Source organism: Astyanax mexicanus, chromosome 21 (assembly GCF_023375975.1).
Source record: "Astyanax mexicanus isolate ESR-SI-001 chromosome 21, AstMex3_surface, whole genome shotgun sequence".
Taxonomy (NCBI): domain Eukaryota; kingdom Metazoa; phylum Chordata; class Actinopteri; order Characiformes; family Acestrorhamphidae; genus Astyanax; species Astyanax mexicanus.
This window is the reverse complement of record NC_064428.1, coordinates 41,696,181-41,719,798: the sequence shown is the minus strand read 5'-3', so window position 1 is coordinate 41,719,798 and position 23,618 is coordinate 41,696,181. Positions and strand designations below refer to the sequence as shown.

At 36.2% G+C, this 23,618-nt stretch overlaps 1 protein-coding gene and 1 long non-coding RNA gene across 4 annotated transcripts in view; both read right to left on the bottom strand.

The window, feature by feature from the left end:
• Positions 1-203: 203 nt before the first annotated feature.
• The window catches only part of LOC107197102 (cytochrome P450 3A56), a 29,532-nt gene continuing 6,117 nt past the window's right edge, over positions 204-23,618 (bottom strand). Inside the window, exons 1-13 of one of the 3 annotated variants that reach the window (XM_022674417.2) lie at positions 15,494-15,640; positions 14,866-14,959; positions 14,327-14,379; positions 13,983-14,082; positions 13,030-13,143; positions 12,532-12,617; positions 11,113-11,261; positions 10,840-10,967; positions 5,354-5,429; positions 2,011-2,171; positions 1,480-1,706; positions 1,174-1,336; positions 204-1,085 (exon numbers count right to left, since the gene is read on the bottom strand). In XM_022674417.2, the coding sequence (XP_022530138.1) occupies positions 966-1,085; positions 1,174-1,336; positions 1,480-1,706; positions 2,011-2,171; positions 5,354-5,429; positions 10,840-10,967; positions 11,113-11,261; positions 12,532-12,617; positions 13,030-13,143; positions 13,983-14,082; positions 14,327-14,379; positions 14,866-14,959; positions 15,494-15,564 (1,542 nt within the window). In that variant the 5' untranslated portion in view covers positions 15,565-15,640 and the 3' untranslated portion in view covers positions 204-965. Of the gene's footprint in view, positions 1,086-1,173; positions 1,337-1,479; positions 1,707-2,010; positions 2,172-5,353; positions 5,430-10,839; positions 10,968-11,112; positions 11,262-12,531; positions 12,618-13,029; positions 13,144-13,982; positions 14,083-14,326; positions 14,380-14,865; positions 14,960-15,493; positions 15,641-19,340; positions 19,578-20,334; positions 20,498-21,852; positions 22,080-22,674; positions 22,836-23,170; positions 23,247-23,618 lie in introns of those variants that run through there. The other 2 variants (XM_049469352.1, XM_022674418.2) reach the window with 2 other exon arrangements.
• Positions 6,505-9,942, bottom strand: LOC111193732 (uncharacterized). Its single transcript, XR_007427923.1, has 5 exons — positions 9,801-9,942; positions 8,635-8,771; positions 8,405-8,515; positions 7,798-7,865; positions 6,505-6,986 (listed from the first exon to the last, which is right to left on the bottom strand). It is a non-coding gene; the product is annotated as an uncharacterized LOC111193732 (long non-coding RNA).

Genomic DNA, 23,618 nt, shown 5'->3' with positions numbered 1-23,618 from the left:
GCATTTCACAACTGAGTTTTCCTTTAATGCATTAAGCCTATTGATTGATTGATTGATTGATTAAAAAATTGATTGACTGATTGTGAGGGATGGGCGTTGGGATGGGAGGTTGGAGCGGTACGTCAACTATAGAGCATCTCTGATTCTATAATAATATATAATAATATTAACAACAACAATAATAATGCAACTGATCAGCTGAATGAGTTGATTATCAATATGTTTATTTATATTCATTGTAATAAAACAAAAACACAAAGAACAAAACAACACAGCACACTCTTAGCACGTTCTGCATTATATTATTATTTTTATGCATTATTAATACATACATTTTATATATTACGTTTATTGTATAAATTGATAAATATGTAATTAATACAAAAATATAAGCGCACACACCCAAAAGTCAAGGAAAGGATAGCTGTTCAAAGTTAAAAGACTGTCCCAACTGTGTACAGAACACTTACATTACCAGCCCTCTGCTCTAGGGGGCGCAGTTCGTTCATTCACTAAATAGACAGTGCCCTGAGACCCAGAGCTATGGGCGTGAAAACGAAACCGTTTGCAGTTGCTGTGGTATTCCAGTTGGTTGCTAAGGCATCGTTATTCAGATGTTACATTAGTTTTGCTGTAGAGCAGTTATTAAGGCATTGCTGTACAGTGGTTGCATAATTAGCTAGGTAGTTGATGTGGTGTATTCAGTAGTTTCTAGGGTGTTGTTATCCATAGTTAGTTAGGTGGTTCCTCTGGTGTATTTGGGGGTTTCTGAGGTGCTGAAGTTACCATTGAATTCCTACGCAGTTGTTAGACAGTTAGCTAGGTAAATGATCTGGTGTATTTAGTGGTTTCTAGGGTGCTGTAAAGCATCTTTTTCCTTTTCACATTTTTGTATTCCATTTAGGCAGTCCTGGTGTTTAGCGTAGAGCTGATAAACACAGAACTCTGTCACCTCACACCTCACTTTACGATTTAACCTGATTGTTGTTGGGTTCTCCTGAGCTAGAGTTAGCTCGAGGGATGAATTTCAGCTTGATTGGGTATTTTGGGGACAGGAAAGGATGGATTCCCAACTTCAGCGGAACCTACAATGGAGTAAACAAGATTCTTCATTAATTACAGTAAATTTTCACGAACTGTACATAGAATATTGTGTATGTATAATAATTTCACCTGGTTTGGATCAGGATTGATGACGTCGAATCTCTGCAGGATCTCGACGATGGCAAGCTTCATGGCCAACAGGGCGAACCTCATCCCGATACAGTTTCTGGGTCCAGAACCGAAAGGCATGTAGACGTAGGGGTCCACATTCTCCTTATTCCCCTTAGTGAACCTGCGGATCAGAACCAGAACAGAACATTCAGCCTGAAGCAGAGTTTAGTCCCGCCCCTTTACCCTTTTCAAACAGGACACTACCAGGATAAGCCTGGTTCATGCAAGTTCTCCTCATCTCCCAATCGTCTACAGGATTTGTACCTTTCTGGATTGAAGGTTGACGGGTCGGACCAGTACTCTGGGTCTCTGTGGAGGGGAAACACCGGTATCATGATGGAGGTTCCTTGCGGAATGGTGAGGCCATTAATCTCGATGGTCTCCTTGCAGACTCTTTCCAGCCGGGCCACCACAGGAAACAACCTCATGGATTCATTCAGAGCAGCTTCAAGATATTCCATGTTCATCACTGCGTCATAGTTAACTGGAGTCTACAGGTCAGAAAACAGGACAACGTTGGTTCTAGCAGAACTGATCATTATCATGTGAACGATACGGTAGAAAAACCTTCCATTATTAGTGGCATCACGGAGGGTAACCATTCCATTGGCTATTTCCATTTTCCAAATGAGTGCCATAGCCGCTGCGCTAACACTGTAGTAGCGATGCAAGTTGTAGCATACTATAACAACACAGCACCGAGGGTGGATAAGGGTTGGTAGCAATGCAAGACAACACACTTAGCATACTAATCTGGGTGGGAATAAGACCGTACAGCAACACTAACTAGTGTACCTTGTTGGGGAAGGTCTGGTCGATCTCCCGCTGAAGCTTCTTCATGGTCTCAGGGTTGGTGGCGATGTTGTAGAAGAAGAAGGACAGAGTGCTGCTGCTCGTCTCGTAACCGGCAAAGATGAAGGACATGGACTGGGACAGGATCTCATGATCACTCAGACCTAAATAAAGAGATAATCATACGTATAAGGCAGTACTGGCGATCAAATGTGCGTAACTCTTACGTAGTTTAGAAAAATTGCATTTTATGGCAACTGGCAACAATACACCCCAATACATGATACACCCACCACCATGCTTCACAGTTGGCATAGTGACAGTTGGCATTGCTTCTCTAGATGTTCTGTAGCATTCTTCAGTTTCCCTCTTACTGTAGATTTGGCTCTTCTGTGCAGAGTTGAAAGTGGAATATTGCACCACCCTCTTAATTCAGATTAGTTTGGATTTGCCTGTCTTGCCAGCATATTAGTATATTTTAGTTCGTTTTCTGTTTCAATTCGTTCTTTCAAATCTTTCCCTGACTTCCACAGATCCCCTGAGCTGCAATTTTGAAACTATATTATGCATCACACAGATTTGGTTTAAACATTAGCATCATATTGTAAAATTTTCTTTGTAAATCAATTTCCTCTGCAGAACGTTAAATATAGAAAAGAACTTAATAAAGCCCGCTCAGCATATCTGGCCTCACAGATCGAGATAAATAAAAATAATCCTAGAGTTCTCTTTAGTGTTATTTCCAAATTAACTAAAAACCAGGCAGGTACTGAACCTCAGATTCCAGCCATTCACACCAGCAACGATTTTATGGACTTCTTCAATAGTAAAATTGAAAACATTCGGGATAAAATTAAACAGATAAATATTACATCCTCTCTGTCATCTGGTCTGGCTGATCTAGAACAAAACTCTGTTACTGAAGTTAGGTTGGAAGTCTTTAACCCACTTCCACAGCTAGAACTAGAGAAAATTATCTCCTCTTCAAACAGCACAACCTGCACACTTGATGCTGTTCCCACAAAATTATTAAAACAGGTACTGCCAGATATAATTAAACCACTGTTAATGATAGTAAACTCATCGCTCACCCTGGGCCATGTACCCAAAGCCTTTAAAACAGCTGTAATTAAACCTCTGATCAAGAAACCAAATCTTGATCCTAGTGTACTGTCTAACTATAGACCTATTTCAAACTTACCCTTTATTTCTAAGATTTTAGAAAAAGCTGTAGCCCAACAACTTTGCTCTTACCTGCAAAGAAACCAGATCTATGAAAAATTTCAATCTGGATTTAGGCCTTATCATAGCACTGAGACAGCTTTAGTTAGAATAACAAACGATCTACTTATAGCCGCCGACCAAGGCTGTGTTTCCTTACTCGTACTTCTCGATCTGAGCGCAGCCTTTGATACAATAGATCATACTCTCCTTTTAGAAAGACTAGAGAACATGGTCGGTGTAACCGGAACTGCCTTAGCATGGTTTAAATCGTACTTAACCGATCGCTATCAGTTTGTGAGGATAAATGATATGTCTTCCAGTTATACCAAGGTAAGATATGAAATTCCACAAGGCTCTATATTAGGACCGTTATTATTTACATTATATATGCTCCCACTGGGCAAAGTTATTAGAAAACACAATGTGAATTTTCATTGTTATGCGGATGACACGCAGCTCTTCATATCAGCCAAACCTGATGACAGAGTGAGATTAAAGAAAATCGAGGATTGTGTAGAAGATGTAAAATCATGGATGTCGCACAACTTCCTCCTATTAAATAGTGATAAAACAGAAGTTCTCCTATTAGGCCCCAAAGCTGCTAGAAATAAATTATCAGACTTAATGCTAAATCTGGCTGACTTCTCAGCCACCCCTGGTTCAGCAGCTAAAAACCTTGGAGTTATCATAGATTCAGATCTAGCATTCGATAAACACATATCTAATGTTACTAGAACAGCTTTTCTACACCTCCGTAACATCGCCAAGCTAAGAAATGCCCTATCACTGCATGACGCAGAAAAATTAGTACATGCCTTTATTACCTCAAGGCTAGATTATTGTAATGCGCTACTGTCTGGATGTTCCGGCAGTAACTTAAATAAACTTCAGCTAGTTCAAAATGCTGCAGCCAGGGTCCTTACTAAAACTAGAACATTTGACCATATTAGTCCAGTACTATCAGCACAGCACTGGCTTCCAGTCAAATTCCACATAGACTTTAAAATTCTCCTGTTAACGTATAAAGCCCTACACGGACTCGCTCCTGAGTATTTACAAGACCTCATCTCCTGTTATGAACCACCGCGATTACTCAGATCTCAGGGTGCTGGTTTATTAGTAGTGCCTAAAATTCAGAGGAGCTCTGCAGGAGGAAGAGCTTTCTCTTATAAAGCGCCTCAACTCTGGAATAATCTCCCCGAATATGTTCGGGACTCAGACACAGTCTCAATCTTTAAGTCTAGACTGAAAACTTACTTGTTTAGTTTAGCTTTTGGTAATTAATGTTTTTCCCTTTAGATAAGGCTGCAGATTCAGGGGTTCATGGACAGAGGAAATTGTGGTAAACTGAGATGCTGGTGCTGTTGTTCTCCCACTGCACACGGTCACTCAGGTTTGTGGACGGTGGAGTGGGTGGATGCTGGTGTTTCAGGGTGCCTCCATGTCTATGTTACCTTCTGGCTCTCTGCCTTTAGTTAGGCTGTTTTATTCAGTTCTGCCGGAGTCATTTGCCACACTCTGATAATGTTTTAATATTCTCAGTTTTGCATAAATCCAGTCAAAACTAATTCCATCTCTCTGCCTTCCTCTGAGTTACTGACTGCCCACCTGTCTGACCCGATACCGATGTTGGACCCTCAGGCTCTCGCGTCTCCTGTCCAGCCAGACTGATGGAAGTTTCTGAAGTCAGCTCTTCTCCACCACCACCACAGATCAGCTGCTCATCGACCATCTTACTCTCCACTACAGATTACATCCAAGCCATTAGTGGCACTGTTATACTCCTCAATATATAAAACCTATATGGATGTATAAAAGACTTTTTAAATTTTAATTTAAAAGCCGTTTGACCAGTGGTAGGATGGTCCCCCCTTTAATGTGAGTCTTGGTCCTCCCAAGGTTTCTTCCTCCTGCTGCAGCTCTGAGGGAGTTTTTCACTGGGGGTTCTGTATTCTGTATTTTCTATGTTTAATCTTTTGCCTGATTCTTTGTCCTGTAATCATGTTTCTGTAAAGCTGCTTTGTGCCAACACCTGTTGTAAAAAGCGCTATACAAATAAATTTGATTTGATTTGATTTGAACGTTCACATTTGAAGAGATTCTGTAAATTTTAAAGCATCACCTTTCTTCATCTCCTCGCCTTGCTGGTCATCTTCTGTCTGAGAATCCACCATGAGCTGCAGGATGTCCACTCTGCTCTACAGGAAAGAGAGAAAATAGGCAGTTTCAAAGGTATTCCAAGTGGTTGCTAAGTTGTTGCTAATTGGCTGCTAAGCAGTTGCTGTCATTTCTGTGGTTATTACTAAGGCGTTGCTAAGCAGTTGTTTCTAATGTGTTAAGTTGCTAAGTGGTTGTTGTCATATATGTGGCGGTTGCTAAGGTGTTGCTGATTGCATGCTAGGCAGTTCCTACAATATCTGAGGTAATTGATAATGTATTGCTATGCAGTTGCTTAGGTATTCCAGGTTGTTGCTAAGATGTTGTTGAGTGGTTGCTTGGCAGTTGCCATCATATCTAAAGTGTTTGCTAATGTCTTGTTAAGGTGTTGCTATCATATCTGTGGTGTTGCTTGGCAGTTGCTAACCTTGCACAGCGGAGGTGAACAGAAGTGGTCACGGTTTGCGCTAATTAGTATTCTTCGCTTTCCGCTGCAAACAAACGTTCCTGGTTCTGAAATCTACTTTTGTTGGTGGAAGCGTGGGGAACCGGTTCAATGTTTCTGAACCAGAACAGTGATGGTTCCACGTCGGTGGAAAAGTCGGTGAAAAAGCAATAGAAGAGTACCACTGACCACTACATGAAGAGTGCTGGTACCTGGATTTTTCATGATAGAGTAAGGCATTTTCCAGGGGAGGCTTTCAGTAGAGTTGCTTATCCTTTAAATTAAGTGGAGTTCTCTGTAAACCCTACACTGTAAACCCTAATAAGTTAAGTCTACTCAAATCATTTGAGGTAATTCGTTGCCTCAAATGAATTAAGTTTTGAAAACTCATTTTTTTTAGTAATTTGTAATTACTGTATGGAGTTAAACAAACTTTAATTTTTAAGTTCAACAGACAAACCAAAAGTACTTGACACTCAAAATGTGGTGTAGCTGAAACTCAACATTGTAAGTTAATGTAACTTTTGCACACTTATTTGTTTAAGTTTATTGCAATGATTACCTAGAGTTGTTTTTACTCAACATATGCTTATTGTAGTTGTTTTTATAGACAAAACATCCAAATTAAAAGGGGCACCACTCAAAAAATCTAAATAAACAATGACAACAAATTCAATCTATCAAATATTTATTGGAAAAAAGCAGCAGTTTCACACAACTGGGAGAAAACATGACAACAAATATCAATTTCCAAGGTCAAGGTTGTGCAAATTAACCTTAAACATTTGGTTGATTGCACACTTCACTTTAATTCAAACGTCTAAGCAAGAAACATAAAAACGAATAAATTATGTTGCAAACCCACAGGATAAGTAGTGCTGTGTACTTGGTACAGACACATACACTGAGCTATTAAACATCATCACAGCAACTGTGTATACAATAAGAAAAAAAAAGTGTTGATACAGAGCCACATTTATTCCTACCTGTACTCAAGATCTTACATTTAAGAATGTAAATGAAAGAAAACAAGAATGATCCCCACTGACAATGGATTCAAGCAAAGGGAGTTGGGATTGTGTCCTCCTTCATCACGCTCCACAATGAGGATCCCAGTAGCACTACTGCTAATAGTCTCCTCTTCATCCGCATCCTAAAAAATTCATAACATTACACAGTGCTTTAAGTTACAATCCTCACAGTTCCAACAAATCTGAAAAGGCTGCGACATTACCTAAAAAGGGAAATTAAGAAATCCTAATATTTATTATATAATATTGACATCTATTATTTAAACAGAATTTAATTTTATGTTTTCTCAGTCCAACATTATTTAATTCATGAAGTACATTCCATGCAGCAAATGCTTGCAGCATATTCCAAAAAAAACTGTTGACACAGGACAATTTAGGGCTAGTAAGAAGTAAAAAATGTAATAGTGAGGTGATTTGAAATAAAAAAAAATGTTTTTTGATTTGTGGTTATTTTACAATGTTATTCATCTCATACAATCTGCAATTAAAATGATAAAAAATAGCATCAATTATGTGAAAAAGTTGAGCTTGACTATCTATTTAAGTTTAAATAATTTTACAATAAAAAGCTGTCAAATCACAATGACACATGAAAGCCAAAACTATACACACCTGCACAAAAGTTATGAAGCTGATATGAAGCTTAATCTGCATCTCTAGGGAAACACTTATCCACAGGACAGATGCATACACAAATGTTCTGCCCTTTGCTCAAAACTCTATTAACTGTGAAATTACACATGAACCTTTGATTGTTATTAGCATAGGAATATTATTTAATGCAGATTAGAAGCAGGATGCCTGATAGAATGGGCTAGATATATTTTATATATTAACAAACAACCTTGTAGCACTTCATTTCATTCATTATTGCTTGAACATTCACAGATTATTTTTTCAGTGACAAAATATATATAAAGCTTAACTTACAATGCATGTCTTGAAGAAATCTTCTGTCCTCTTAATGCTAGGGTTCATTGGACAGTTGGCTCTGAGGCCTTGAGGAAAAATAAACAATGGAATTAGTTTTGGTACACATACTGCAGCTCATCAATGATCAGTTTCTGACTGCAGGACTATTATAGGTTTGCTATTTTTGAACAGAGCATATCCACGAAAGAAAATCATGTCTCTTCACTTACTGTTTTTTTACTCCAAAGCACATGGTAATTTCACTGTTTAAATAGTTCAAAATAAATTAACTAGTAGAAATGCTCCAAAAGTAACTGGATTGATTTTTCATTAAAATTTACTTTAATTAATTTTGCTTTCTTCTGTGGATGTTTTTCTGGACATCAGTGTTATCCATGGTGTGGTAAAAGACTTCACCACAGGTCAACAGTGAGAATGATGGTTGACAAATTGTACATGGCAGCCAACTGATTAGTCTTTAATTATACACTTATTAAATGCATTTCTTAGGTACTGAGAAAACCTAATAACGGTACAGTAACTGTAAGCTATGTGCTCAGATGAAATGTACATAAAAACTATAGAACAGGGAAAAATGATCTAAGGGCAAAAAATATACACAAACCTTGGCTTGCTGTAAACATCTTGACAAAATTTGTCCAGTAAGTGCCCTCTTGATTCTGAAAACTTCAATGAGTCGCGAGTTGTGTTGATCAAGGCCTCCATAAAAGCACTGCTGCAAATCAATCCCAACAATTCTAGTGAATTCCATGTAAACATTTAAGAGAAAAGAAAAAAAAATAAGAAATCTGTGCAAAAACATTATTCTTCTTCAGATAACACATAAAAGCATACCTGATTTTCTAGGAAAAGAGCAGGCCATCGTTCCACTAGTTGGCAAATAGCAGGTTTTTCCTCCACCACTTCTTTTCGTCGAAGGGTGATCCATGGTTGCTTTACAGTCATCACACTTGGAGTTTTTTTCTGCAATTCTTCAACCGAAATGAAAAGTCAGCAGAAAGTTTATCTCACATTTTTTTGCTATTCCATATTATAACCAAAATCAGCAGGTCAAAACAATTAAAAGCTAAACAAACTATACATTTAACAGAAATAAAAGATATCTGGTTAAGAAACCGTAACTGTTTCAGTTAAACCTCAGAACAAGACAGACAATATTTTTGTACTCTAGTTAGTTAATTTTGCTCCTACAGCTAACATTCCCAGCTCCAGCTAGCTAGCGCTAACTAGCTAGCTAGCCATCTGTTTAAACTGTATGTTAATACTGTAATTCAGCTCTTACAGCTAACATACCGAGCTCTGGATAGCTAGCGCTAACTGGCTAGCTAACGCTAACTAGCTAGCTAGCTAGCGTTCCAAGCTAGCTAGGGTTAGCCAACCGGAGCTCAAAACATTAGCTGTGGGACTGAATTACAACATTAACATACAGTTTAAACAGATGGCTAGCGCTAACTAGCTAGCTAGCCATCTGTTTAAACTGTATGTTAATACTGTAATTCAGCTCTTACATCTAACATCCCGAGCTCCGGCTAGCTAGCGCTAACTAGCTAGCTAACTAGCTATCTGTTTAAGCTGCAACCTAGGTTATGTTAACACTATAATTCAGCTCATATGGTTAACTTTCCGAGCTCCGGTTCGCTAGCGCTAGCTATCTGTTTAAACTGTATGTTAATGTTGTAATTCAGCCCCACAGCTAACGTTTTGAGCTCCGGTTGGCTAGCGCTAGCTTTTTAAACTGTATGTTAATGCTGTAACTTAATTCAGCTCCCACATCTAACGTGCCGAGCTCTGGTCCGCTAGCGCTAGCTAGCTATCTGTTTAAATTGTATGTTAATACTGTAATTCAGCTCCTAAAGCTAGGGTTAATGTTCCGAGCTCCAACTGGCTAGCGCTAACTAGCGAGCTAACTGTTTAAACTGTATGTTAACATTTAACTGGTCCGTTTTTAAATATAATATCAGAAAATGAACTGAAATACAACTGTAAATGGGAATACTTACTGAGAATATGAAAGGGAGTGGGGGAAATTCACATCTCCATCAGCCGACATGTCTTCACAGCTCCAACAGAAGCGGTTTGCAGGAAACAGTCCCGCAATTTGGAAATGTTCTAGACCTGTGTCCACGTGACACATAGGATGGAGAATACTTGGACTATTAAGTTATTGTCACTAAAAACATTAAGTACACATACTCATTTAAAGACATAGTACAAGATACTTATTAAGATTAAGTGATGTCAACTAAATGTAAGAAATTAAGTAATTTCAGCTTAAATTTTTAAATACATACAATGTTAGGGTTTACAGTGTAGAGATGGTTGTGTAAAAAACATGAAAATCCCAGTAGATCAGCAGTTTCTGAAAGTCACAAATTGGTTAGTTGGTGGAGAATGCGGGTGCGACTGAGGCTGAATGCATCGAATTCGCGGGTGGTCATGGTGGAATCTGAGACCTTCTAATGGCCAGACTGGGAGTGTCATCATCACTATATGTCCCGGTGGGCTGAGTATCACCCACCACCTTCCTCAACCCACCACCAGGTTGTTCCTGATGTTAAACCTGGGTGGCTGTAATCGTAGGATGGGTGATGTTGCAGCAGGAAGATGGAGCTGCTAAGTTCAACTTCGATTTGGGCTGGGAAGCAACAGATGCAGTTGAACAGCAAGATTTAACATACAGTTCCCACGGTAAATGGAGCCAGGCTTAAGGACTCGGACTCAAAATCAGAATTGTAGAGGGTTTGACTCGATTTGGTTCCATGAGTGAATAATCATGGGTTGATGACTTCTAATCACAGTCTGTGATGGCTTCACCTATTTTAAAGACTAACTTATACATTTCGAGCAAAGAAATGCAGCAAAAATCTGTACGAAAAATGATAAAAATTATACTAATACTAGGAAGAAAAATAAATCAGATTACAGTGCAGTGGTTTTCCTTTACATAATGATCTGTCAGTGTGTGTTACTGGGTAACACTTTCTTTAATCATCAGGTTCTAGGTGTTACCCAAACTTTTGCATGTTACTGTAATTGTACCTTGTGATTTTTGGCCTCTCGCTCAGTTTTTATCTTCTTCAGTGAGCCAAGAAAGAAGTCCGACACCGATTGGGAGAAAAATGAGATTTTCATTTTCTCCAGCAGGGGCAGTGCGAATGGAAAGACCACTAAAACAGAATGGAGAAAAAAATGTTTATTTTTATTATTCCTATTTTAAACATGCTTATGTTGTGTTTTTAGTATTTGATTAGAATTTCAGTAATACATTTTTTAAATACAGTTCATATTATAAATATTAATTTAGATGCATACTTGCGACGATGAAAATAGGGCTTAAGAAATCAATGTCCAGCATCTTCTTGATGTTGGTGACGAACGGGTCTTTAGGGTTGTTCATGGAATCGATGTCGACGCTGAACGCTGTACTCGTTATCACGTCCATACTGTACGCTCCAAACACACTGAACATATACATATATATAAAACACTGCTTACAACCATGAAGAGAGCATCCGATATTCAGAACATAACTACACTTTAGTTAATACAATTATGATTACTGTATTTGGACAGTAATTTACAGGATAGGACACTTTTGGAACTTCTTTCATTTTAAACTGTTGAGGAACCTCTTAAGGTGTGTTAAGGAATTTGGAATTGTTTAAAATAAAAAAGAAGTTTGTTTTAATGTGATAAACTCAAGAATGGATCCAAATATAGTTTTATACCTGAAAACCGGGCTAAAATTGAATGCTTGAATGCTCTGTGCATACGTCTGGAAAATATTCTTACTATGCTACAGCTCTGGAAAAAATGAAGGTCGCTCTTCAGTTTCTGCATCAGTTTCTCTGATTTTGCTATTTATAGGTTTATGTTTGAGTAAAATGAACATTGTTGTTTTATTCTATAAACTACAGACAACATTTCTCCCAAATTACAAATAAAAATATTCTCATTTAGAGCATTTATTTACAGAAAATGAGAAATGGCTGAAATAACAAAAAAGATGCAGAGCTTTCAGACCTCAAATAATGCAAAGAAAACAAGTTCATATTCATAAAGTTTTAAGAGTTCAGAAATAATCAATATTTGGTGGAATAATCCTGGTGGTTTTTAATCACAGTTTTTTTCATGCATCTTGGCATCATGTTCTCCTCCACCAGTCTTACACACTGCTTTTGGATAACTTTATGCTGCTTTACTCCTGGTGTAAAAATTCAAGCAGTTCAGTTTGGTGGTTTGATGGTTTGTGATCATCCATCTTCCTCTTGATTATATTCCAGAGGTTTTCAATTTGATAAAATCAAAGAAACTCATCATTTTAATTTTAATTTTAATTTTTAAGTGCTCTCTTATTTTTTTACAGAGCAGAACCATATGCTGGTAAGACAGGCAAATCCAACTGTGAAGCATGGGGGTGGGGGTGTCTTGTTTTATTGTGTTAAGTATATAATCAAGCCTTCAGGAACTTTTTAGATACTTAATTCAAATGAGTTCCTTAAGAAACCGTAATTTAGACTGAAGAAACCCAACAGTTTATACACACGTCTCTAATAGATTTTAGGAATGTTTCAGTTCTTGGAGGAGCCTGTAGATTCCGATATGCATTAAGGCATTACAACCTTTTTAAATAAATCTACAATGATGATTAATGATTTCACCAGATAATATATCTGCATATATATTTGCAGTATGATAAAATCAAATGGCAATAATAACAATAAAACTTACTCTTTAACTGCGATTCCTTCGTTCTTCCTGCTTTTCTCCAGGTTTTTAACTAAAGTGTTGGTGTGTGTCTTCATGATCCCGAACATCTACAAAAAAACATTTTACAAATTTATATCATTTCTCACGTTAACAAAAACTAGATGTATGTAATTGATCTGATAAAGCATTCTGGTTACAGTTATTTATAATAATAATTATATAATATATAGTTATATTAAAAAAATAATACATTTAGTCACTTTTCTTTTTTCTGTAAAATCAGGCGAGGTTAAAACACAGATAGTGTATAAACCCAATAAAACATAAGAAAAGAGAAGCTAAGTTATATTCACATATGTTAATTAGTGTTAATTATGGGTTAATTTAAGGTTATTCAGTGATGAGTATTCTCAGTATTGTAGTCCGAGTTAATCAGTTTTAAGTCCAAGTAAATTGGTTAATGTTAATTGGTTAATGTTAATTGGTTAGTGTTAATTGGTTAATTGGTATTAATCACACCTCCTTCAGTCTGCCGCTGGTGAACGATGGTGAGAGATGGTTCCGGATTCTCTTCCAGTCCTCGTCTTTAGTGACGAACAGAGCGTCGTACAGCTCTCCGTTCAGACCGACATCCTGAAAAAATCAAATATATTTAAAATATATATTTTAATATATTTTAAACTTGAAAAACAACTTTGAATGTACTTTTTCTTTACACATTTTTAATATGTTCATAAATATATTTAATAAATATGCAGTATTTATTTTTGGAATGGGTTTCAATTAACACTAGTAATAATAGTTAAATTTGACTTCCACTGACTTCCACAGTTCCCCTGAATTTATATATATATATATATTTAGGGAAAGTGTGGAAGTCAGGAGGAGATGCAGTATGAGGATCATGCTTGTCTGCTGCTAAGAAAGGCAAATTCAACCCCTCAGCTGAGTCTAGAGTTTTTAGAGTGGGTCTGCTAGTTTTTATTAGTTACTTTTTTTTATTAGTGCTTAGTTTTGGATAGTTTTTATTCATTCTAGTATTAGTTTTAGTGTTTATTTTTTCATATTTTGGGTTATTTGTAAGGTGCAGGATTTAAAAAGGTGATAATAAACCATTTAACTGTCCACAAAAAAATCGTATTTCAGCACAACGCCACCAACTGTAAAAATAAATAAATTAACAAACACAAAATGAAATGTATTCTATCAGTAATTTCAGTTTGTTTATAAATAGTTTATATAGTATATAAACTATCAATTCAGTTCCAGTTAGTTTCCGTTCTTTTTTTAAATGACTGTTTATATTAGTTTCAGTTAACGTTTTCGTTAACGATAATAACCTTGGGTGGGACACTGTTCTACTGTGCAGCGCTGCTTCCACAAACACAATGTTCATGAAGGTCAACACAAAACTTAGCATCTAAAGTGCCTTAATGTTTTATCTATAAACTGGCCAGTCGTCTCATTCTTACCCTCCTGTTGGTGAAGTAAGTGTAGCATTCTTTAACCAGGATTGATTTAACGATGGTTTGATCAGCAATAGAGAGCACCGGCTCCCTCCCGTCAAATATCCTACAGAACAATGTAAATTTGTTTAGAATTTTCCCATAATTTATCTTTAAAAATTGACATCATTAAGATTATTTCACAAGTTTCATATCATATTTACCTTTAGTAAGTACACATTTAATTACATTTTTTAGCTTTATTTATTTATTTATATTGGATTTTTCAGTTTTAAATTTGAAAGAATTCTAGAAATTTGAGAAATTTCTGTACATTTTTAATGAAACGTGATAGACAAATATATACTCACCCCCATATCTTCCCATACTTCCTGTAGCATTCCATATCAAATGCGTGAAAACCCTGAAAAATGCAAAATTATATTAATATAAATTGATAAGACAGAATTCTGTACATTATAAAACACATTTATTGCTTATTTACTGACTTTAACTACAAAAATATTAGCAAATTCATGTGTTAATAACATATCCTAATGAATAAATCACCAATAATATAAAACTAACAGTCTGTGAATAACTGTGAATCATTATACTGTTAGTACGTATATATCTACAATATATCAATAAATAAATCAATAACTCAAAAGTAATCGTTAATATATACTGTGTTTAAACGTAACAGTTAATGTAAAATGCTTCAATTAGTAAATTAATTTTAACTTTGTCTAAAATAATAATAATAAAAAATGTCATATTTCTCCTGTGTAGTTTCTTATTAATGATATTTGTTTAAAAGTGGAACAATGAACTTTTTCCAGATCTGTGAATAAACAATAAACATTTTATTAAATTATGACAACAAAATCTAAATCATAATCAAACTTACTTTTCGATATTCCAACATAGTTCCGAAAAGTGGAAGAGGTTTAGGTCCTGGAATCCCCAACTTTACGAAGTATTTATAGGGCCAGTATCCATACCTGTAAATTACCAACACAATAATGAACAAATATAAAAAAAATCATCCAACAAATTGAATTAAAAATAGAATTAACAAAAATTGTCGGAGTTGCCCTTTGAGTGTTTATTTAATAAGGACAGACTGCGCAGTATTATCAGTATTATAAGATGATGAAACAGGTGTTTATTGACTAGTTTATGATGCTGAGGGAAGCAGTTTTATAACATTGTAAAATTTGTAAAAAAAAAAAAAAAATCGAATTAAACTTAAAATACATTTTTTTTTAAATTTATGAAAAAAAAAAACATTTTTAATGAACATAAAATTATTTTTAAAAACTACAACTATAGACAAAAGCCTGAAATTAGCATTACAAGTCATTTATTTTTGCTAAAAATTTTCTATTTTCATTCTGTAAATGTAAAATTTCTAAAATTTCAAAAAAATCAACAATTTCAAAAAATTTAATCCATTTTTTTTTAAGTGTATGTTGTGTGAAGTGTGTAGTGAAGTGGATTCACTAGTGTATTACAGTAATAGTGAATAATCTTACAGCAGCAGGAGGCTGGTGAACAGCAGCAGCAGAGTCCAGGTCTCCGCCGAGAAAATCCAGAAATAATCCATCAGATCTGACTGAACTCGGTCCTGCAGAACCTCCAGACGGGACAGTAATAACCAGGACGTCCTGCAGTACAGCAACCTTTAAATCCCCAACCTGCAGGTTAATGATTACCAACAAACACACACACACACACCATACACACAACACTCAATCTTTCTTACTCACGCAACACTGACCTCAATATAAACTCCTGTATAACATTTACTGTTACTCTGCTCTAAAATATATATAAACTAAAACATCTGTTCACCTGAGTATCAATCCAAACCTCCACACAAGACAATTCATATCATATTCTGTTTACCTTTCTATCATATTAATGATTTGACTTAATACTACTATAAAACTGACTTAAAATATATAAAAATATATATTGCATAAAATGTATTTTTCTCTAATTTAATGCAGAAATTTTACATATAAGAGAATACATGCCCATATAATTAATTTCGGTGTTACTGGTAAATTAATTTCATTCATGTTTGTAAGTACACATCACAACAGCGCTTTTATAAAAACCTGGTGTTTATGGTATAGAGTGTATATAGAGTGTGTGTATAGAGTGTATATATAGTGTGTGTATAGTGTGTTCAGTATACAGTGAGTAGATTGAGTATAGAGTGTGTGAAGCGTATATAGAGTGTATAAAAAGTGAATATAGAATGTGTATAGAGTGTGTGTAGACTATATAGAGTGTACATAGTGTGTATATAGTGTGTACAGTAAACAGTGTATATAAAGTGTGTATAGAGTTTGTGTAGATTGTGTTGTAGAGTATATAGAGTGTATATAGTGCGTATAGTATACAGTGTATATAGAGTGTTTGTAGAGTATATAGTGTGTATAGTATACAGTGTGTAGAGTTTGTGTAGAGTGTTTGTAGAGTATATAGTGTGTATAGTATACAGTGTGTAGAGTTTGTGTAGAGTGTTTGTAGAGTATATAGTGTGTATAGTATACAGTGTGTAGAGTTTGTGTAGAGTGTTTGTAGAGTATATAGTGTGTATAGTATACAGTGTGTAGAGTTTGTGTAGAGTGTTTGTAGAGTATATAGTGTGTATAGTATACAGTGTGTAGAGTTTGTGTAGAGTGTTTGTAGAGTATATAGTGTGTATAGTATACAGTGTGTAGAGTTTGTGTAGAGTGTTTGTAGAGTATATAGAGAGTGTATACAGTGTACGTTCAACCACAAACATAGCACATATTTGTGAAATGGAACAAAAATGATACATTGTTTTAAAAGTATAAAATAAAAATCTGAAAAATGGGATGTGCAAAAGTACTCAGCCCCCTTTACTCTGAACCCCCTAAATAAAATCCAGTGCAGTCAACTGCCTTGAGAAGTTACTGAATAAGATCAATGAGGAGAGATCAAGTCAGTGAATCAGCCGAGAGATCCATGATCACTCTGGAGGAGCTGCAGAGATCCACAGATCAGGTGGATCAGGAGAATCTGTTCACAGGACAACTATCATAAGTCCTGCTCTCCACAAATCTGATCTTTATGGAAGAGTGGAAGAAGAAAAACATTGTTGAAAGAAAGACGTAAGAAGTGCTGTTTGTACAGGAAACATGTGGAAGAAGATTCTGTGTTCAGATCAGATCAAAGTTGAACATTTTGGCCTAAATGTAAAAAAGCTCTATGTGTGGAGGAAAAGTAACACCATCCATCCCCACTGTGAAACATGGTGGTGGCAGCATCATGCTGTGGGGATAAGCTTTTCTTCAGCAGGGACAGATTTAGGAAGCTGGTCAGAGTTGATGGAGGGAAGATGGATGGAGATAAATAAATACAGAACAATCCTGGAAGAAGAAAAGCTGTTGGAGGCTGTAAAAGACTTGAGATCTTCCAGCAAGACGATGACCCTAAACATACAGCCAGAGCTACAGTGGAGCTATAATGATTTAGATCAGAGAATATTCATGTGTTAGAATGATCCAGTTAAAGTCCTAAAGACCTAAATCTCATTGATCTTCTGTGGAGAGACATGAAAACTGCTGTTCACAGACCAACGCTCTCCATCCAACCTGACTGATCTTCAGCTGATTTATAAAGAAGAACGGAGGAAAAATCTCTACAGTCTCTAGATGATCAAACGCTGATAGAGATAAACCCCAAAGCACTTACAGTTATAATTGCTGCAAAATGTGGTTCTACTTACTATTGATATAGGGGGAGGAATACTTTTGCACGTCACACTCTTCAGATTTTTATTTGATGTATCATTTTTGTTCCACTTCACAATTTTGCAATACTTTGTGTTTGTCTGTTACTTAAAATCTCAATAAAATACATTTAAGTTTGTGGAAAATGTGGAAATTTTCAAGGGGTACGAATACTTTTGCAAGTCACTGTAGTGTGTGTATAGAGTGTGTTGGGCTGGGGTTATGTAAGGCAGGAGTGCCGGGGTGAACTTTGCCCTCGGTTGTCTGTAATTAAGTAAGAGTTCAGGGGGCAGATGTTGGATAACCTACAATTATAAAATCACTGCTGTTTTTTACTGCTGTTGTGAATCAACACAAAAAGTCCAAAGTTCCAAATAATTATCGAACAATTATTACAGTTATTAGATAGATCTCTAACATTCACTATTTATAGGTTTATGTTTGAGTAAAATGAACATTGTTGTTTTATTCTATAAACTACAGACAACATTTCTCCCAAATTACAAATAAATATATTCTCATTTAGAGCATTTATTTACAGAAAATGAGAAATGACTGAAATAACAAAAAGATGCAGAACTTTCAGACCTCAAATAATGCAAAGAAAACAAGTTCATATTCATAAAGTTTTAAGAGTTCAGAAATAATCAATATTTGGTGGAATAATCCTGGTTGGTTTTTAATCACAGTTTTTTTTCATGCATCTTGGCATCATGTTCTCCTCCACCAGTCTTACACACTGCTTTTGGATAACTTTATGCTGCTTTACTCCTGGTGTAAAAATTCAAGCAGTTCAGTTTGGTGGTTTGATGGTTTGTGATCATCCATCTTCCTCTTGATTATATTCCAGAGGTTTTCAATTTGGTAAAATCAAAGAAACTCATCATTTTTAAATGCTCTCTTATTTTTTTCCAGAGCTGTATGTCCATATATATTAACTCAAAATTATCACATAATATATACAATAACAAGCATTTTTATTTTATAGAGAAAAGTGAAAAACGGAATTTAACAAATATTTTTGTTACATTTAAAAAGACAAATATGGAATTTTTAAAGTTTCAAATATGGAAAAAAAAATTATATATATTTACTGTACATTAACATATGTAAACAAAGATGTTTAACATATAAATGTAACAATATATGAACAATATGAATAGAGAAAATTCAAAATCATAAGAAATAGCAATACATATTTCTATTCTTGTAGTAATACAATTTTTGCAGGTTTCTTTTATTGTATTTTACGTTATTTGAAATCTTTGATTTTTGCTTTACCCTTTTATTTTATACATTATTGTTATATCTAATATCTTACTGATTTGTGTGAGCAGGAAAAGCATTTTACTGATAGGTCTACCGTGTATGACTATTCATGTGACTTTAAAACTTTGATTTAATAAAAATTTGATGAAGTTAAATGATATGGATCGAGTTACTGGAGTGCAGAAATCCCCAGTTCTAGAAGAACCTGATTAGAGAGAGGGAAGGAACCATAACATAAAAATGTCTACAATTTTTAAGATAAAAACTATAGTTTTTTTTATCTCAACTAATATTCATGTAATTTATATTTAATGTGATTGAGATTTTCACCCGAGAGTTGATGGTTTATGTAAGAAGTGCTTTTTATTCACAAAAAATAATTTTAAAACTTTATTCAACATTCAGCACATTTGTTTTCAAACTTCTATTTTCTTCAGATTGTTAATTATAACACAGACTTTTTGATTTAATCTGATTGTTGTTGGGTTGTTGTTGTGCTGGGATTAGCTCGGGGGGGGAATTTCAGCTTGATGGGATCTTTAGGAGCCAGGAAAATATTGGTGCCCAACTTCAACGGAACCTAAAAAACAATAAACAAGATTATTATCATAAATCATAAACCTTACACAGTACACAGTTATAAATATATAGCAAAATATAGTAGAATATATACAGCTCTGGATAAAAATGAAGGTCGCACTTCAGTTTCTGAATTAGTTTCTCTGATTTTGCTATTTATAGGTTTATGTTTGAGTAAAATGAACATTGTTGTTTTATTCTATAAACTACAGACAACATTTCTCCCAAATTACAAATAAAAATATTCTCATTTAGAGCATTTATTTACAGAAAATGAGAAATGACTGAAATAACAAAAAAAAAGATGCAGAGCTTTCAGACCTCAAATAATGCAAAGAAAACAAGTTCATATTCATAAAGTTTTAAGAGTTCAGAAATAATCAATATTTGGTGGAATAATCCTGGTTGGTTTTTAATCACAGTTTTTTTTTTCATGCATCTTGGCATCATGTTCTCCTCCACCAGTCTTACACACTGCTTTTGGATAACATTATGCTGCTTTACTCCTGGTGCAAAAATTCAAGCAGTTCAGTTTGGTGGTTTGATGGTTTGTGATCATCCATCTTCCTCTTGATTATATTCCAGAGGTTTTTAATTTGGTAAAATCAAAGAAACTCATCATTTTTAGAACGTACAGTAGAGCTGTACGTTCTCTTTATATATATATATATATATATATATATATATATATATATATATATATATATATATATATATATATATATATATATATATTCATAATAAATATTATTAAGTACCTGGTCTGGATCAGGATTGATGACGTTGAATCTCTGCAGGATCTCTACGATGGCGAGTTTCATGGCCAACAGGGCGAACCTCATCCCGATACAGTTTCTGGGTCCAGAACCGAAAGGCATGTAGACGTAGGGGTCAATATTCTCCTTATTCCCTTTAGTGAACCTGCAGAACAGAACCGGATCAGAACATAGCAGACCCATACATTCTACAGCACTTCTTTGCTATCGTAACAACGGGAAAAGTAACAAGTAATAAAAGTTGGGATTGTGCATAGTTGCATGTCTATGTGTGCTTACAAAACCAAGATAGCGATGAATGTCTGACTGTTGGCGTCTGTCTAGGTTGTATTCAGTCAGTGGAGCTCCTGTGTTTTCTGTTACCAAGATAAACAAGATAAAACTCCAGAAATGTACCTGAACACACCTCATTTCCAGAACACCACGCCCATCAGTGTAGATATATTCAGAAGATCTGCTGCTGTTTAAATGATGAAGGTGGAAGCCGTAAAAACAGACAGTTGGTTGGGAACGACATATTTTGTTAAATATGCCAGTCAAGAAGGCTAGAGTATAGTACAATATGTTCCTCTAAATTTTGCATCCACCTAGCACTAAAGCCTTTGATCTCCGGGTGCGAATCAGTCATGTAGATAAGACTCTTTCATCTTCCTATGCGATATCCCAAGTAAACCCACTGATACCAGGCAAAAAACAAGACCAAGGAACATATTATTTTAGGATTTTAGGAAGGTGGATAGTCTGCACACCCCTATCTGTAGTGGCCACATTGGTTCAGTCTACTGTTAGTATCTCAGCCTTTCTGATGATGTATATTGATGACTTGTTCATCTAATTCAGGGGTCGGCAATTAAGTTTAGCCACAGGCCAGATATTTTCCAAGCCATTACGTGGCCAGAAAAAAAAATCTGTTTTGTAAAATGAAGAAGTGTAATGGGATGGAGCTACAGACTAGTAGCTCTCCAGCCCAGAGGGTTGTTGAACCCGATTGCAGAACAGTTGATCTCAAAGCAGGTAATCCCAAGAAGAAAGGAATAAAAAATAAATAAATAAACACACCGCTTCTCACGCGGGATTGAACCCGTGTCGTCAGGGTCGCGCTCCAATATACTATTGCTTCCCCAGCTAGTGAATTGGAACACGATCAGGGAAAAAAAAACTAGGGAGCCCAAGAACGGGCTGAAAAACGAGAACGGGCGGAACCTAAAGTCACGACAGAGAGAGAGAGAGGGGAGGAACGTAAACAAAAGCTCACCAGAGCTTCATTGTAGAGGTTCACTGTAGTTTAAACAACCTCACGGGCCAGATGTTTCATGTTTCATATTTCGCCTGTTGCCGACCTCTGATCTACATCAACTTTTACCCAATTTAAATTCAAAAGAATGTGGTTTCAACTTTAAGCCTGAGTGGGTGTAGCCTTTTCTAACAGGAGACTACCAGGACCATCCTCGGTCATGATGCAGATTCCCTCTATTTACCCATCGTCTACAGGGTTTGTACCTTTCCGGGTTGAAGGTTGAAGGGTCGGGCCAGTACTCTGGGTCTCTGTGGAGGGGAAACACCGGTATCATGATGGAGGTTCCTTGTGGAATGGTCAGACCGTTAATCTCGATCGTCTCCTTGCAGACTCTTTCCAGCCGGGCGACAGAAGGGAACAGCCTCATGGATTCGTTCAGAGCAGCATCCAGGTATTCCATGTTCATCACTGCATCGTACTGAACCGGAGCCTACGGGCAAAAGAACAGAACACTGAGCAGGAAACTAGATACACTTTCTGGCATTAGTTGCCTCTTTTCCGTTGCAGGGATAAGCAGTTCTGCGTTTTTGGTGGTTCTATTTTCTTTTCCGCATCTTTTCTTCATTTGGTGATTGGGCTTTCTGATGTAAGGATCAACTAATTGACTTGCCAAGTCATGCTAATAAGTCATTACCAATGTTGGCCAGGACCTGGTAACAATGAGGGATGAGGGACAAGGTTCAAAGCTAAAGTATTAGTACTTTAGCTATGAACCTTATTCCTCATCCCTCAAGCTATGACATGACAGATTTGTTAGATAAGGCTGGTGCTGATGTGGCCAAGGTTTATATCTGGCATGCTTAAGATGCAATATTGGGCAAGACCTGTAGCCGGAAGTGATGTGGGATAAGATCCATAGTATGCTAATTTGCTAGTTTGGTAAAATAAGGGCAGGAAGGTAAGAATTTTCACATCCAGTGTCAACAGACATTGTTCACTTTCTGTTCCTGACTTTTGTAGAAGCTGTTGTAGAGTTTGTTGAGTATTAGCAGGAGTATCTACAAACATTTGGACATGTATTATACGTTATTAGGGAAGGTCTGGTCGATCTCCTGCTGAAGCTTCTTCATGGTCTCAGGGTTGGTGGCGATGTTGTAGAAGAAGAAGGACAGAGTGCTGCTGCTCGTCTCGTAACCGGCGAAGATGAAGATCATGGACTGGGACAGGATCTCGTGATCTGTCAGACCTAGAGCGATAAAAATAAAGAAACTCATCCATATAAAATAAAATGTTTTACAGATACGGAATTCCGGCATAAATGACAGCAATGGGAGGAGCTACTCAATTTATACCCCACTTATAGTAACAATTATTTTTGTCCAAATCTGAGGGGCACAGCAAACTAAGATGCTAAAAACTGTGGTCTGAGGAACAGGAATGGGCGATTCCCTGAGTTGTGCTTCTTTGGCATCAGCAGCCGGAGTCCGAGAGAGCACATTACTGACCTAAACTGCAACCGGGATTCAAACTCTCCATTCTCAGGCTGTGAACACTTAAAGGATGTAATGATTAAAGTACCACCTTTCTTCATATCTTCTCCTTGCTGTTCTCCTTCTGTCTGAGAATCCACCATGAGCTGCAGGATGTCCACTCTGCTCTACAGGAAGGACAGGAAACATAAGACATATAAGTATATTTCGTATAATTTTAACTGATATTTATTGTAAGGTCTTCCAGGTGGTTGTTGTGGTGATTTGGTTGAAAGTGCTTTAATTTTTACTTTGAAAAAAGTAAAAAGATACATCAAGCCTAGATACCGCTAAATGCAGAGATCAGTATGGATACCTAGAATATGAAAAGATGAATCAAATAAAAACTGCAAGGACAACTGTTGCAACGATGTTACAGGTGGTTGCCGAGGTGCTGCTTAGAGGTTGCTACAGTGCTGTTAGTTGATTGCAAAAGGCTTGCTTGCTATGATATCCCAGGTGGGATACACTGATGTGCAGCTCTGGAAAAACATTAAATA